This window comes from Sinocyclocheilus anshuiensis, unplaced genomic scaffold, assembly GCF_001515605.1.
Source record: "Sinocyclocheilus anshuiensis isolate Anshui unplaced genomic scaffold, SAMN03320099.WGS_v1.1 scaffold321, whole genome shotgun sequence".
NCBI lineage: Eukaryota > Metazoa > Chordata > Actinopteri > Cypriniformes > Cyprinidae > Sinocyclocheilus > Sinocyclocheilus anshuiensis.
The window spans coordinates 129,651-145,217 of record NW_015537948.1 but is presented as its reverse complement, the minus strand read 5'-3'; the positions used below and the strand labels follow the sequence as shown (position 1 = coordinate 145,217).

At 35.1% G+C, this 15,567-nt stretch overlaps 1 protein-coding gene across 1 annotated transcript in view; it reads right to left on the bottom strand.

Moving 5' to 3' along the window:
* The window catches only part of LOC107664435 (voltage-dependent calcium channel gamma-5 subunit-like), a 19,651-nt gene extending 6,210 nt beyond the window's left edge, over window positions 1–13,441 (bottom strand). The window contains exons 1-4 of the mRNA XM_016455005.1: window positions 13,360–13,441; window positions 12,006–12,087; window positions 11,238–11,475; window positions 3,381–3,467 (exon numbers count right to left, since the gene is read on the bottom strand). Coding sequence (XP_016310491.1) covers window positions 3,381–3,467; window positions 11,238–11,433 — 283 coding nt within the window. The 5' untranslated portion in view covers window positions 11,434–11,475; window positions 12,006–12,087; window positions 13,360–13,441. The remainder of the gene's footprint in view (window positions 1–3,380; window positions 3,468–11,237; window positions 11,476–12,005; window positions 12,088–13,359) is intronic.
* Window positions 13,442–15,567: the final 2,126 nt, after the last annotated feature.

The window sequence follows — 15,567 nt, the reverse complement described above, 5'->3', positions numbered from 1 at the left end:
GAGCATCCATGGCGTTTTGGTAGGGATCCCAAATCGTCGGTTACCGACGTGACTCGGAGTGACGGACTGAAAGGGAATGTCTCGGTTACTTATGTAACCCTCGTTCCCTGAAGGAGGAAAAGGAGACGTCACGTCCCGTCACCACGGCTGCTGTACCACCGCTGAGCGGACGGGTCACCGGCTCAGCTCCTCAGCAAAAACCTGGTATGCGTTGCACCTGGTATGCAATTACCGCATGCCAATGTGCATAGGCTCGTTTAGTTTACACTCGAAGTGGATTGGTCTCTCTAAGCGAGATCCCAATTCGTCGGTCACCGACGTGACGTCTCCATCCCCTCCTTCAGGGAACGAGGGTTACATACGTAACCGAGACGTTCTACTTTAAGTCATAATTTAATCGTCTTAATTTAGCCCAACATAAGAAAGTGAGCACATTTTATTTTTTAGTTTTAATAACTTCTAATTGTCAGTATAACTCCAGGTACACATAACTTACTTTTGTAGGTATGAAATTTATTTACTTTAAGGCAATGTGTTTTTTTTTTTATTGAAGTCAATAATCACTCTTTACAGTGTATAAAGTTAACTGTAACCTTAAAGTTTTAAAACTGTTCAGCTATAGTGATAATAACACAGTGGAAATATATCATTGGGATCACCTTCAGAACGATATAATTCTTCCAGTCAACGAATGATAAAAACATTGACAGCCAATCAAAATCTTTCCTTTTAGTGCACCCTGCTATTATTCTTAACATTTTCATCTGTTGGTGTGTATGCTAATATAGCATATATAAAATGTAAAATAACACTTTAGTTATTATTATAGTATTAATAATATAATATTATATTATTATTACTAATTACTAAGTCTAAAAAAGTCATTCGTTCACCAGTCGGTCTATACTGCTCGTGCTGTATGTTTGTTTTTGCGTGCAGACAAAAAACAGCGGTGTAGGAAAAAATGGTTTAATTTTATTCAAATGCTTTTGTACAATAAGCGTGTGGTGTGTCAGTCATTATCTTAGCTTAGCATGCTAACTTCTGGAATCAGCTGTGAATGTCAGTTGAGTCATGAGAGGAGCGCTATTTCTGTGAAGCATGTGAGTGACTGTTAATGAAGCTGCTGACAGCGTTGTCTTGCTGTCCATCAGCTCAGACCCTCAGCGGGGTAATTACCAGCACACTGACGGGATGGCACACCGAAATAAACTCACTGAAGCCTCTAAAACAGCTTTCAAAACTGACAGCTAATAATCACCCATCCTGCGTTAGCTATACCGTTTTGGATTGTATAAGCAGTTTATGCAACTGGATTCGAATATATTATATGGATTTTAAATATGGGAGTTGTTCTGTTCTGACAGCAGTGAAACAGCAATGCTAACTGCAAATAACAAAATGAACCATATAATTGTGCAGAGTGGTTAGGATATTTAGAATGACAGCATGGACTGGTTGCATGACATGCCCTCATCCTCAAAAACCATGAGCGAAACTATGCAAGGTTAAAGAGTGTCTATTTGCATTAAAAGGATAGTTCACCCAAATTTATTTCTTCTGCTGAACAAAAAATAAGTTTATGAAGAATGTGGGTAAACAAACAGTTGCAGGTCCCCATTGACTTCCATAGTATTTATTTTTTCTCCATACTATAGAAGCCAATGGGGACCAGCAACAGTTTGGTTACCCACATTCTTCAAAACATCTTCTTTTATGTTCAACAGAAGAAATAATTCATACAGGTTTGGAACAACTTGAGTACTTGAGGGCAAGTAAATTATTTTTGGGTGAACTATCCCTCTTAAGTGCAAAGGCAAAGTTGGGAAAGGCTATTAAACTAACTAACTCCCTCTCCCAAAATCTGGATCCTGAAGTAAAACCAGTTTTGCAGAACTGCTGGAGTACTCAATGATTTGTTTGTCATGAAGGTATAATCACTTACTCAGGACACTGACAGTAGACTCACTGGTCAGCTGAATGCTCATGGGCATCACATACTCGATGGTGAAGCAGCGACCCCTCTCCTCACCTGAGACAGAAAGAGCACAGAGGACCATGTGACTGCTCTGAGGTTGTGCTTTCATAGTTTAGGAGACATAACAAGGTTGGGTTTGAGTTTCATTTCATAGTGCAGAGCGGGGCTTTTCAAACAGTGGTCATCAATAAAAAAAACAATAATAGCAATAAACATCAAAATTTCAGTTTTTCTAATTTAAAGTTCTATTCTATTGACAGATCATTTCTAATGACATTTGTAAAAAATTGTGTGGGGCGAAGACTCAGTTCTATCCATCGGTTGTTGTTTGGATGGAGGCAGTTGATTGTAAGCTTGCAGTTTGCAGTCGAATGTAAGAAAAGGGCGGGTTTAAGCAGACTAAATGATTGGAGAAAACTGACACATGTCACCAGAGAGTCCTGTCCTTTCACTGGAAGATCGAGTTAGGACTAAGTATTGATTTAAAATGACAAAATCAATAATAATAATAACAATAAATAAAAATTAAACATGCATGAATTAATTGTTTACAATAACATTAAAAAAAAAAGCATTTAGAAAATAGATAACATGATTTTTTTTTCATTTCATGCCAACTTTAACAGAAAGAAATGAAAACAATTCTGTATATACTTTTGAGAATTTCTTTCAGAATGTTCTTCCTGTTTGGCTGAAAGATTGGATTAAACAGCATTTACACATGTTTTTCCAAACCTCTATGACTTTCTTTCTTCTACTGAACATTTAAAAAAAAATGTCTCAGTGTTTTTTATTTATTTCTTATTTTTACGTCCATATAAAACAGTTAGGTTACCAATATTCAGCTTCAAATAGGTTTGAGTTAATGATGACAGAAATTTCTTCTTTTTTTTTCTCGGTGAGCTAAACCTTTAAGGGCAGTCATTGTGATTTCATCTGTGAGTCAAAGATTGGAGTCACTGTCATCTTTCCTCATGTGGTGCGACCTACAGGATCATGATATCACAGTCAGTCTCATATCACATTTATACATTCAACACTATGACACCCGCAGCAATGCAGCCCTCTCACATCAAAGCACAGAAATAATGTGAGACTTCTGGACTTCTGAAAGTTTTGGGTGTTTTAAAGCACAAGGCTGATGGTGATCCCAGCAGCCCGTCCCTGTAGAGCTGAAATGACTGCTCACATTTGTTCACAGTCATGCTCAATTTAACCGGCCATAAACAGCGTGGGTTTGAACCAAACTCAGTCCAATCGCTCGCCCACATCTTCACACACACGGCACATTTTTCGCTGAGACTAATGCTTGTGTGTTTGTGCCACAGCAGGCCGTTGTTTGCCGATTCAGGGTAGTTGGAGTACTCAATGATTTGTTTGTCATGAAGGTATAATCACTTACTCAGGACACTGACAGTAGACTCACTGGTCAGCTGAATGCTCATGGGCATCACATACTCGATGGTGAAGCAGCGACCCCTCTCCTCACCTGAGACAGAAAGAGCACAGAGGACCATGTGACTGCTCTGAGGTTGTGCTTTCATAGTTTAGGAGACATAACAAGGTTGGGTTTGAGTTTAATTTCATAGTGCAGAGCAGGGCTTTTCAAACAGTGGTCATCAATAAAAAAAACAATAATAGCAATAAACATCAAAATTTCAGTTTTTCTAATTTAAAGTTCTATTCTATTGACAGATCATTTCTAATGACATTTGTAAAAAATTGTGTGGGGCGAAGACTCAGTTCTATCCATCGGTTGTTGTTTGGATGGAGGCAGTTGATTGTAAGCTTGCAGTTTGCAGTCGAATGTAAGAAAAGGGCGGGTTTAAGCAGACTAAATGATTGGAGAAAACTGACACATGTCACCAGAGAGTCCTGTCCTTTCACTGGAAGATCGAGTTAGGACTAAGTATTGATTTAAAATGACAAAATCAATAATAATAATAACAATAAATAAAAATTAAACATGCATGAATTAATTGTTTACAATAACATAAAAAAAAAAAGCATTTAGAAAATAGATAACATGATTTCATGCCAACTTTAACAGAAAGAAATGAAAACAATTCTGTATATACTTTTGAGAATTTCTTTCAGAATGTTCTTCCTGTTTGGCTGAAAGATTGGATTAAACAGCATTTACACATGTTTTTCCAAACCTCTATGACTTTCTTTCTTCTACTGAACATTTAAAAAAAAATGTCTCAGTGTTTTTTATTTATTTCTTATTTTTACGTCCATATAAAACAGTTAGGTTACCAATATTCAGCTTCAAATAGGTTTGAGTTAATGATGACAGAAATTTCTTCTTTTTTTTTCTCGGTGAGCTAAACCTTTAAGGGCAGTCATTGTGATTTCATCTGTGAGTCAAAGATTGGAGTCACTGTCATCTTTCCTCATGTGGTGCGACCTACAGGATCATGATATCACAGTCAGTCTCATATCACATTTATACATTCAACACTATGACACCCGCAGCAATGCAGCCCTCTCACATCAAAGCACAGAAATAATGTGAGACTTCTGGACTTCTGAAAGTTTTGGGTGTTTTAAAGCACAAGGCTGATGGTGATCCCAGCAGCCCGTCCCTGTAGAGCTGAAATGACTGCTCACATTTGTTCACAGTCATGCTCAATTTAACCGGCCATAAACAGCGTGGGTTTGAACCAAACTCAGTCCAATCGCTCGCCCACATCTTCACACACACGGCACATTTTTCGCTGAGACTAATGCTTGTGTGTTTGTGCCACAGCAGGCCGTTGTTTGCCGATTCAGGGTAGTGTGAGCTCAACATGTCATCTAAACGATAACGAAACATCCTGCCTCGTGGATAAACCTGCTTAATACAGCAGAAGACATCCCATCATTAAACACATCCATGGAGATGTCCAGGGAGAGCACAAGCATAGAGCTGAAACCTTTGTAATCAGCCCAGAATGCCTGACCAGCCAAAAATAATGGCGTAAAACCTATAAACCCCTTTGAATGTGTGAAGTCTATTGGAAAGAACTCAAATGACTGGCTGTTTGCAGAAGACCAATTTACAATACTGACAGCAAGAACAAAATAAGAAGTAAAACTCTCAAAAAAGACTTTTTCTTTTTAAAAAATTAATAAAGCGATCTTTTCATCATGCAGTAGAAAAAAAAGTTCTGGGTGTTTGTTAACATTCACTGGGATATCCCGTTTTGTATTATTGTGATGTAGCTTAATTTCTTAAATATCAGCACTTGGAGTTGGGAGTTTAATTCACACCGTGATCTCAATTCACACCATCAGAGAGTGTCAGGACAAGGTGTGTGAACACCAGGGAACCTCAACCAAAAAAAACAAACATCTGCAGTGAATGGAAACATCTAGACTCGCATGAATAAATTCACAAATAAATAAATACATTAATGAATTAATTAATTTAAATAAACAAACAAACCTGTTTATACCTGTACACCAGGCTTATACAAGTAAATTATTTCATTTCAAAAAAAGAATGTACATTTTTTCATTTGACCTCCTAATTTGGTATTTTAAATACTAATATTTTCCTTCTAATCTAAATAAATAAATACAATTTTAAGCCTTATTTTGTACCTGTGGAAAGTGCTGGACATTTTTGTTCCGTTTCTAAAATCAGTACACTGAATATTCTTTGTGGCAGTAAGTGAGATTTATGGAAACGCAATACAAATGTTTTTTCTCACAAATTCTGACTTATTTCTTGCAATTCTGACTTCTTTTCCTCAGAATTATAAGATATAAACTTGCAATTGCGAGATATACAGTTCAATTCTGTGGGAAAAAAGACTATTTTCTTACAATTGCATGTTTATATCTCAGTTCTAACTTTATAACTCACAAGTTTATATCTCACTACTCTGAGAAAAAAGTCAGAATTGTGAGTTTATATCAGAATTCTGGGGACAAGATAATTGTGAGTTTATATCACAGAATTCAGGGGGGGAAAGTCAGAATTTTTATTTCATATAATAGAATCAGGGGAAAAGTGTCAGAATTATGAGTTTATATCACAGAATTCAGGGGGCAAAATCTGAATTGTGAATTTATATCATAGAATTCAGGGGAAAAGTCAGAACTATGAGTTTATATAATAGAATTCAGGGAAAAGTCAGAATTGAGTTTATCACAGAATGAGTTTATATCACAGAATTCAGGGGAAAAAGTCAGAATTGTGAGTTTATATCATAGAATTCAGGGAAAAGTCAGAATTGAGTTTATCACAGAATGAGTTTATATCACAGAATTCAGGGGGCAAAATCTGAATTGTGCATTTATATCATAGAATTCAGGGGAAAAGTCAGAACTATGAGTTTATATAATAGAATTCAGGGAAAAGTCAGAATTGAGTTTATCACAGAATGAGTTTATATCACAGAATTCAGGGGAAAAAGTCAGAATTGTGAGTTTATGTCAGAATTCATGGAAAAAAGTCAGAATTGTGTGTTCATATAGAATTCAGGGAAAAAAGTCAGAATTGTGAGTTCATATAATAGAATTCTGGGGGAAAAAAGTCAGAATTGAGTTTATATCACAGAATTCAGGGGAAAAAGTCAGAATTGTGAGTTTATATCATAGAATTCAGGGGAAAAGTCAGAACTATGAGTTTATATAATAGAATTCAGGGAAAAGTCAGAATTGAGTTTATCACAGAATGAGTTTATATCACAGAATTCAGGGGAAAAAGTCAGAATTGTGAGTTTATATCATAGAATTCAGGGGAAAAGTCAGAACTATGAGTTTATATAATAGAATTCAGGGAAAAGTCAGAATTGAGTTTATCACAGAATGAGTTTATATCACAGAATTCAGGGGAAAAAGTCAGAATTGTGAGTTTATATCATAGAATTCAGGGGAAAAGTCAGAACTATGAGTTTATATAATAGAATTCAGGGAAAAGTCAGAATTGAGTTTATCACAGAATGAGTTTATATCACAGAATTCAGGGGAAAAAGTCAGAATTGTGAGTTTATATCATAGAATTCAGGGGAAAAGTCAGAACTATGAGTTTATATAATAGAATTCAGGGAAAAGTCAGAATTGAGTTTATCACAGAATGAGTTTATATCACAGAATTCAGGGGAAAAAGTCAGAATTGTGAGTTTATATCATAGAATTCAGGGGAAAAGTCAGAACTATGAGTTTATATAATAGAATTCAGGGAAAAGTCAGAATTGAGTTTATCACAGAATGAGTTTATATCACAGAATTCAGGGGAAAAAGTCAGAATTGTGAGTTTATATCATAGAATTCAGGGGAAAAGTCAGAACTATGAGTTTATATAATAGAATTCAGGGAAAAGTCAGAATTGAGTTTATCACAGAATGAGTTTATATCACAGAATTCAGGGGAAAAAGTCAGAATTGTGAGTTTATATCATAGAATTCAGGGGAAAAGTCAGAACTATGAGTTTATATAATAGAATTCAGGGAAAAGTCAGAATTGAGTTTATCACAGAATGAGTTTATATCACAGAATTCAGGGGAAAAAGTCAGAATTGTGAGTTTATATCATAGAATTCAGGGGAAAAGTCAGAACTATGAGTTTATATAATAGAATTCAGGGAAAAGTCAGAATTGAGTTTATCACAGAATGAGTTTATATCACAGAATTCAGGGGAAAAAGTCAGAATTGTGAGTTTATATCATAGAATTCAGGGGAAAAGTCAGAACTATGAGTTTATATAATAGAATTCAGGGAAAAGTCAGAATTGAGTTTATCACAGAATGAGTTTATATCACAGAATTCAGGGGAAAAAGTCAGAATTGTGAGTTTATATCATAGAATTCAGGGGAAAAGTCAGAACTATGAGTTTATATAATAGAATTCAGGGAAAAGTCAGAATTGAGTTTATCACAGAATGAGTTTATATCACAGAATTCAGGGGAAAAAGTCAGAATTGTGAGTTTATATCATAGAATTCAGGGGAAAAGTCAGAACTATGAGTTTATATAATAGAATTCAGGGAAAAGTCAGAATTGAGTTTATCACAGAATGAGTTTATATCACAGAATTCAGGGGAAAAAGTCAGAATTGTGAGTTTATATCATAGAATTCAGGGGAAAAGTCAGAACTATGAGTTTATATAATAGAATTCAGGGAAAAGTCAGAATTGAGTTTATCACAGAATGAGTTTATATCACAGAATTCAGGGGAAAAAGTCAGAATTGTGAGTTTATATCATAGAATTCAGGGGAAAAGTCAGAACTATGAGTTTATATAATAGAATTCAGGGAAAAGTCAGAATTGAGTTTATCACAGAATGAGTTTATATCACAGAATTCAGGGGAAAAAGTCAGAATTGTGAGTTTATATCATAGAATTCAGGGGAAAAGTCAGAACTATGAGTTTATATAATAGAATTCAGGGAAAAGTCAGAATTGAGTTTATCACAGAATGAGTTTATATCACAGAATTCAGGGGAAAAAGTCAGAATTGTGAGTTTATATCATAGAATTCAGGGGAAAAGTCAGAACTATGAGTTTATATAATAGAATTCAGGGAAAAGTCAGAATTGAGTTTATCACAGAATGAGTTTATATCACAGAATTCAGGGGAAAAAGTCAGAATTGTGAGTTTATATCATAGAATTCAGGGGAAAAGTCAGAACTATGAGTTTATATAATAGAATTCAGGGAAAAGTCAGAATTGAGTTTATCACAGAATGAGTTTATATCACAGAATTCAGGGGAAAAAGTCAGAATTGTGAGTTTATATCATAGAATTCAGGGGAAAAGTCAGAACTATGAGTTTATATAATAGAATTCAGGGAAAAGTCAGAATTGAGTTTATCACAGAATGAGTTTATATCACAGAATTCAGGGGAAAAAGTCAGAATTGTGAGTTTATATCATAGAATTCATGGAAAAAAAGTCAGAATTGTGTGTTCATATAGAATTCAGGGGAAAAAGTCAGAATTGTGAGTTCATATCACAGAATTCTGGGGAAAAAAGTCAGAATTGAGTTTATATCACAGAATGGGCCTCATTCATGAAAAAATGATTTTTTGTGTAAATCATTCGGAAAGTCGTTCTGACAAAAAATGTTGTATTCATGAAAATGTTCGTATTTTGAAAATGTTAGTTGGTACGAAAGAAATTTACACCTGCTCCCTAGCACGTGTAAATGGTGCATAAAACATTCAAATGTTCTGTATTCTTTTAAACAAACTGATGACACTGCATTTTTATGCACTATGTATTATAATGATGATATTTAACGAGTTCATTTGCCTTGTCTTTTTTTTTTTCCTCGGTTTTTTACTTTTTTTAATTTTTTTTATTAATGCCAAGGTACCAAATATAAAAATACAGAGAATATCAACATTACATACAAATAGGTGACATTACATGCAAAGCACCATTTATATATGTATGTAACAATAAATAAATAATACAAACCGAAAGATTTAACAAAATAAATTAAAAAGATTAAATAAATTAACCGTTTTAAAAGCCTTGAGATTCTTGGAAGATGAAATAGTTTGGATATACTGTTGAACCTCTTTTTTATAAACAATATATAAAGGATTTTGATTAGTGAATTTACTGCGGTGAATATGAAATTTTGCAAGAAGTAATAATAGGCTAATAATAAAATATTCATTAATTTTATCAAGATGGCGACGGCCGCCTCCGCCCACTTTGAGCTTCAAAAACGCTCTTTGGAACCCTACGGGTGACGTCACGGACACTACGTCCATGTTTTTATACAGTCTATGTTCTTGCCGCTTGTAAAAGATTTGGACATTGTCAGGTGCGCTATAAGTCAATGATATTAATTAGACATTGTTTACAAGGTGGAGATCTGAAACTGTTGAGCTGCGCACAATTTCCAGATCATTGCTATTTATAGATTTCACATCTAAAACAGAGGCGTATGCACAGTTCATTCTATGAATCACACGTACGCACTTTGAGAAATGATCGTAAAATCACATTTAGGATGCTTTCTACGCAGTATTTTATAAACGAGGCTCCAGAGGAAGTCGTTTATGATCTCTCACTAGAGATGTCAGATAGAAAAGTCATTTCAGGGGAAAAAGTCAGAATTACGAGTTTATATCACAGAATTCACGGGAAAAGGTCAGAATTGTGAGTTTATATCACAGAATGAGTTTATATCACAGAATTCAGGGGGGAAAGTCAGAATTGTGAGTTTATATCACAGAATTCATGGAAAAAAAGTCAGAATTTTGAGTTCATATAGAATTCAGGGGGAAAAAAGGTCAGAATTGTGAGTTTATATCAGAAGTCAGGGGAAACAAGTCAGAATTGTGAGTTTACCACAGAATTCATGGAAAAAAGTCAGAATTTTGAGTTCATATAGAATTCAGGGGGGAAAAAGTCAGAATTGTGAGTTCATATCACAGAATTCAGGGGGAAAAGTCAGAATTATGTGTTTATATCACAGAATTCATGGAAAAAAAGTCAGAATTTTGAGTTCATGTAGAATTCAGGGGGAAAAAAGGTCAGAGTTGTGAGTTTATATCAGAAGTCAGGGGAAAAAAGTCAGAATTGTTTAATACTAATATTTTTCTTCTAATCTTTTTAAATAAATAAATACATAAATAAAATCAGTACATTGAATATTCTTTGTGGAAGTAAGTGAGATGTATGGAAACACGCAATACAGATTTTTTACTCGCAGTTCTGAGTTATAAAGTCCAATTCTAAGGAAAAAAAGACTATTTTCTTACAATTGCGAGTTTATATTTATAACACTATATACTTTATAACACGCATATGTGACTTTATATCACACAATTCTGACTTTATAAAGTTTACTGTATATCTCACTTTTCTGAGAAAAAAAGTCAGAATTGTGAGTTTATGACAGAATTCAGGGGAAAAAAGGATTGTGAGTTTATATCAGAATTTAGGGGGAAAAGTCAGAATTGTGAGTTTATGACAGAATTTAGGGGGGAAAAAGGATTGTGAGTTTATATCACAGAATTCAGGGGGAAAAGTCAGAATTGTGTGTTTATATCACAGAATTCGGGGGGGGGAAGTCAGAATTGTAAGAAAAAAAGAACTGTGAGATAAAAAGTTGCAATTACCTTTTTCTTTTTATTCAGTTGTGGAACAAGCTTTAATAGAGATGTGCATTACTTAAAAAAAAAAACTTTTCAAGCTGTAATGTTATGCATATATGCAGTAGTCCAGGCAAGTCACAGATTCTGCTAAATGAATAGCTGTAAATGTAACGAGGTAAAGTCCTCCAAAAGTAGAATCAGCCATTTACTTACCTGCCAGAAAACAGACTCTCCAGAGGCCGGAGTGGATGGACATGCGTATGTCAGCGCTCTGGTTGAGAGGCAGGATGACGCCCTCCTCCAGGTAGAGCCAGTAGTCAGTGCTGACGGCGATACCCAGCAGCCCCAGACTGCATACCGCAAACACACTGCTGAGCAGGGTCAGAGCCTTCCTCCCGCACGCGCTCATGCCACTCAGCCTTCAGCAGGGGGCGCTCACCACACAGATAATCTGAGGGAAACGAAGACCTAGCTCTGTCAATTTATGAAGATCTGCTTGCTGACTATAAATCAGGAGGGCGTCAATTTCCATCTGTAGCAAATCTGACACATAATGAACCATGGCGCGCCTTGAAAACGAGGTGAGAATCAACATCCTCATGGAACCAAGTGTTTTCGGAAGCACACAGATGCAGTAGGAATACCAACAATACAGCTCACAATGTGAGATTGACAAGCAGCACATTCACTGAAAATCCACACAAGAAGGAGAGAGCAAATCGGCGTTCAGTGGATTCTGGACAAAAACACACATGCATTTTCACATCTGTACATGTGCCATCTGAGCACAGCTGCAGCTGCTGAGCATGTGATATGTGTGAGACACTGTCTGGTGCACAATGCAAAATGAAATGGAAGATTCTCAAGTTTAGATCAGGCTGCTTGGCATGTGGCATTGCACAACTGATATTAAGGTGACATGTCATTCAATTATCCCAATATCTGTCATATATGAATCTCCCATATGAAATTCAGTATTACCTGTCACTCAGAATGTCAGAGCGTCCATTGCTGCTGTGATGATGGACCTGTTTACATAAGGACACATTCATGAGCTTCTCTCCTAAACACATGCACGCGGTATTTAATGACAGATGTACAGAGATTATGTGCATTTTCAACCGGTTTAGTCTACAACAAAGCCGATTAATACAAACTAATCCCCACAAACCCGCAATTGTGTTTACTGTCTTATATGGCACACGTACAACTCTTCACTTAAATGTTTATAAAGAACTCTGTCCCTCACTTAGCAACACTTTAGTCTTCTGTACAGCTGCTTTATAGTGGAATTGAGTTTGTTTCACTGATGAACTCTGCAACATCGACACAGTTATTGAAAATAAACTTAATCAAAACTGAAATTTGAGCTGAATAATGACACTTCTGAAGAGCTGCTTTACAGCTGAAATTAGTCTCATAACTGAAGAATTTTGCAACATTAGCAATGCTATTTTCCTATTAGTGTGAAGCTGCTTTGAAACAGTCTGTATTGTATAAAGTGATAGGCTATAGAAATAAATTTGACTTGACTTAAACATGGGTTTGTCTCAAAACGTAGACATTTTGGGCTTTTTATTATTAATAAGTGTTAGCTTATGACCAATACCAATGCAGACAGGTAAAAAAAAAAAAAAAAGAACAAATGAATAATTATTGTTAATAAATTATTGTTATATTATTATTTTCCATACCAATGTTCCCACAGTTATTATTAGTAACAGTAAAATTAGTAGTGTACAGTGTAAGAAAACTTCACAGAAATCACAGTGATGGATACCAATTATTATTATTTTATTTTTGCAATAACTGTAGTAACCATGATAATAAAGCTAAAACTATGGTAACCATGGTGCATTTTTGCAAAGACGCACAGCAAGATAACTCCAAATCAGCAGCATCACACTACGATCATCAGCCTAGTTAGTCAGCTCACTAGGTTTTGAGACAGTTTTTATCTTTATGTTTTTGAATTTTCACCGCTTTTTGGTGTCATCACCGTAAATAAAATGTTTCTCTTTACTCTCTACACGTTGCAGCAAAATGACTTGAGTAATGGACATTATGTGCCGCACACAGCTGCGTTCTCATTATTATAAAGCAATTTAAAGCACATTTTAACACTTTAACACATGTACACAATATCAACCATACAACCATATTTAAAGCACAAATAAACACGTTTTAAAATATTAAATGCAATGTGTATTTCTCACTTCAGCATATGAAATCATCAGTAGGCCTACATTTAAGACACATGCGTCTGTGTTGACATGCATAAATGACGACAGCAGATTCATATTGCTTCATCTGCATTGAAAAGATGAGAAATTACCTGAAGGATGCTGCTGATGAGAGTAAATGTGAGTGTAATCCAGCTGTGGAGTGAAGAGCTCCTCGCAGCGCAGCCTGACCACGAGAATGAACACGAGCTAGCGAGCGTGTAGTACGTGTGTGTGTGTGTGTGTGTTATATGAGAATACGTGCGTCGCTGGTACATGTTAATGAGTCTGTTCGTTCAAACAATTCGTTCAATTGAAATGTTCACCGTTCACTGATTCATCATCGTGTCAGCACTCAAAACTGTTTCCCTGAAGTCGCAGCTCCTAAATGAACTCGGACGGTTATAATTTCTTTGTCGTTTCTTACGGTTTTTATTTGTTATATTTAGTGTACATTTTGATTGTGTACTTCACCTCACAGGTTTACTCCGCTCACAGTCGAGTGATTCCCCAAAGGTCCCCGGTTCGAGTCCTGGTCTTTTTGTTAACCCTGTGATGGACTGGCGACCCGATCAGTGTGTTTCTCTGTTCCGCCTGGGGGAAAAAGTCTACTTTTAGTGTATCAAAAATATACTGCGCTATCAGTGTAGTCCGATTCACGACAGATTACTCTTTCACACCTGTAGATCGATTGCTTTGTTCCGAAACAGGGATTAAAATGATTACAATGTTGCTTTTTATTCTTAGTGCGGTATACACGGCAATGTTTCTAATGGCGCTTTTCCACTGCATGGTACCCCTTACGAAAAAGAAGTTTATTCAAGTGTGCTATTAGTATACTTCTTTTAAACTAAAAATAGGAAAGTATACTTTTAGTCTACTTTTTATGTACTTCTCAGAAATGGGCTTTATGTACTTCTCAGAAATATACTTAAAATTACATTTAAGTATACTTGACTTATACTTAGAAAAAGTCTAAATATATTTGAGCTATACTTGTGTTCCTAGAATCCATGTTTTCATTGTTATACTGTAGGGGGCGCTAGTACACATCTTCTGTACAGAATTTCCAAAAAACACAAGTGAAGAAGAAACCGAAACAACAGATGCTTCCACATGTAATCTAACATGATCATCAGACATAAAACAGCATCAAAACTGTAACGTTATGGAATAAAATGTCGACCCATGAAGAGGGAATAATGACTGTCAAGCTTTAGGGTGTTGATTGACTCCATCTACATTTTGATTATCATTCTGAATCCAATTCATAGTCTTTTTTCAGCTTTTTGTTCAAAATGTTGTTTATTTCTTTATTTTTTATTTATGAAACTTATCCACATTCAAGTGTTTAAAAAGAATGCATGAAGCTAGAATAAAATGTTTTTGTTTACAAGCAGATACCCTGTTCTTTTGATGTTTTGTATGTTCAGATATTCATGTAACAACATATATACAAATTAATACCTAAATAGGGACATAGTAGTATACTTAAAGTATGATGTAAAGTTCACTTAAAGAAAACTTACGAGTATACTTGCAGTATAAAACTACTAAACTAGTAGTTTACTGAGACTATACTTCAAAGTGTACTAAAAATGCTACTACAAGTATTTAATTAGTAAACTATCAATATACCTATAAGTTCACATAAGTAGTATAGTTGCAGTACAAGCTAAAAATGTTGATGTAAACTAGTTGTGTACTCAAAGTTTACTACTGTTATACTTAAAGTATACTTAAAAGTATACTTTTATATACTAGAAAGTGGGCCAATTTAGTCCCAAGGAGTATTGAAATAGTACACTTACAAGTATACTACTAGTACACTGATATTTGTATACTTACTACATAAAGTATACTTAAAAATATACTTGAACTTTACTTAAGTATACTTACTAAAATAAACTTGAAGTATACTACTTTTCGGTAAGGGACTGCTCAGGAAGATAACTTTGTTTGTTTTGAAAGCAATTAAAAGGATAAGGCATGCAGGAAGTGTTCTGATTTTTTTTTTTTTTATGTGGCCAAAGTAGGCCATGAAACTGTAAGCAAAAGTAAGCAAAAACACAGAATTTCCAAAAAACACAAGTGAAGAAGAAACCGAAACAACAGATGCTTCCACATGTAATCTAACATGATCATCAGACATAAAACAGCATCAAAACTGTAACGTTATGGAATAAAATGTCGACCCATGAAGAGGGAATAATGACTGTCAAGCTTTAGGGTGTTGATTGACTCCATCTACATTTTGATTATCATTCTGAATCCAATTCATAGTCTTTTTTCAGCTTTTTGTTCAAAATGTTGTTTATTTC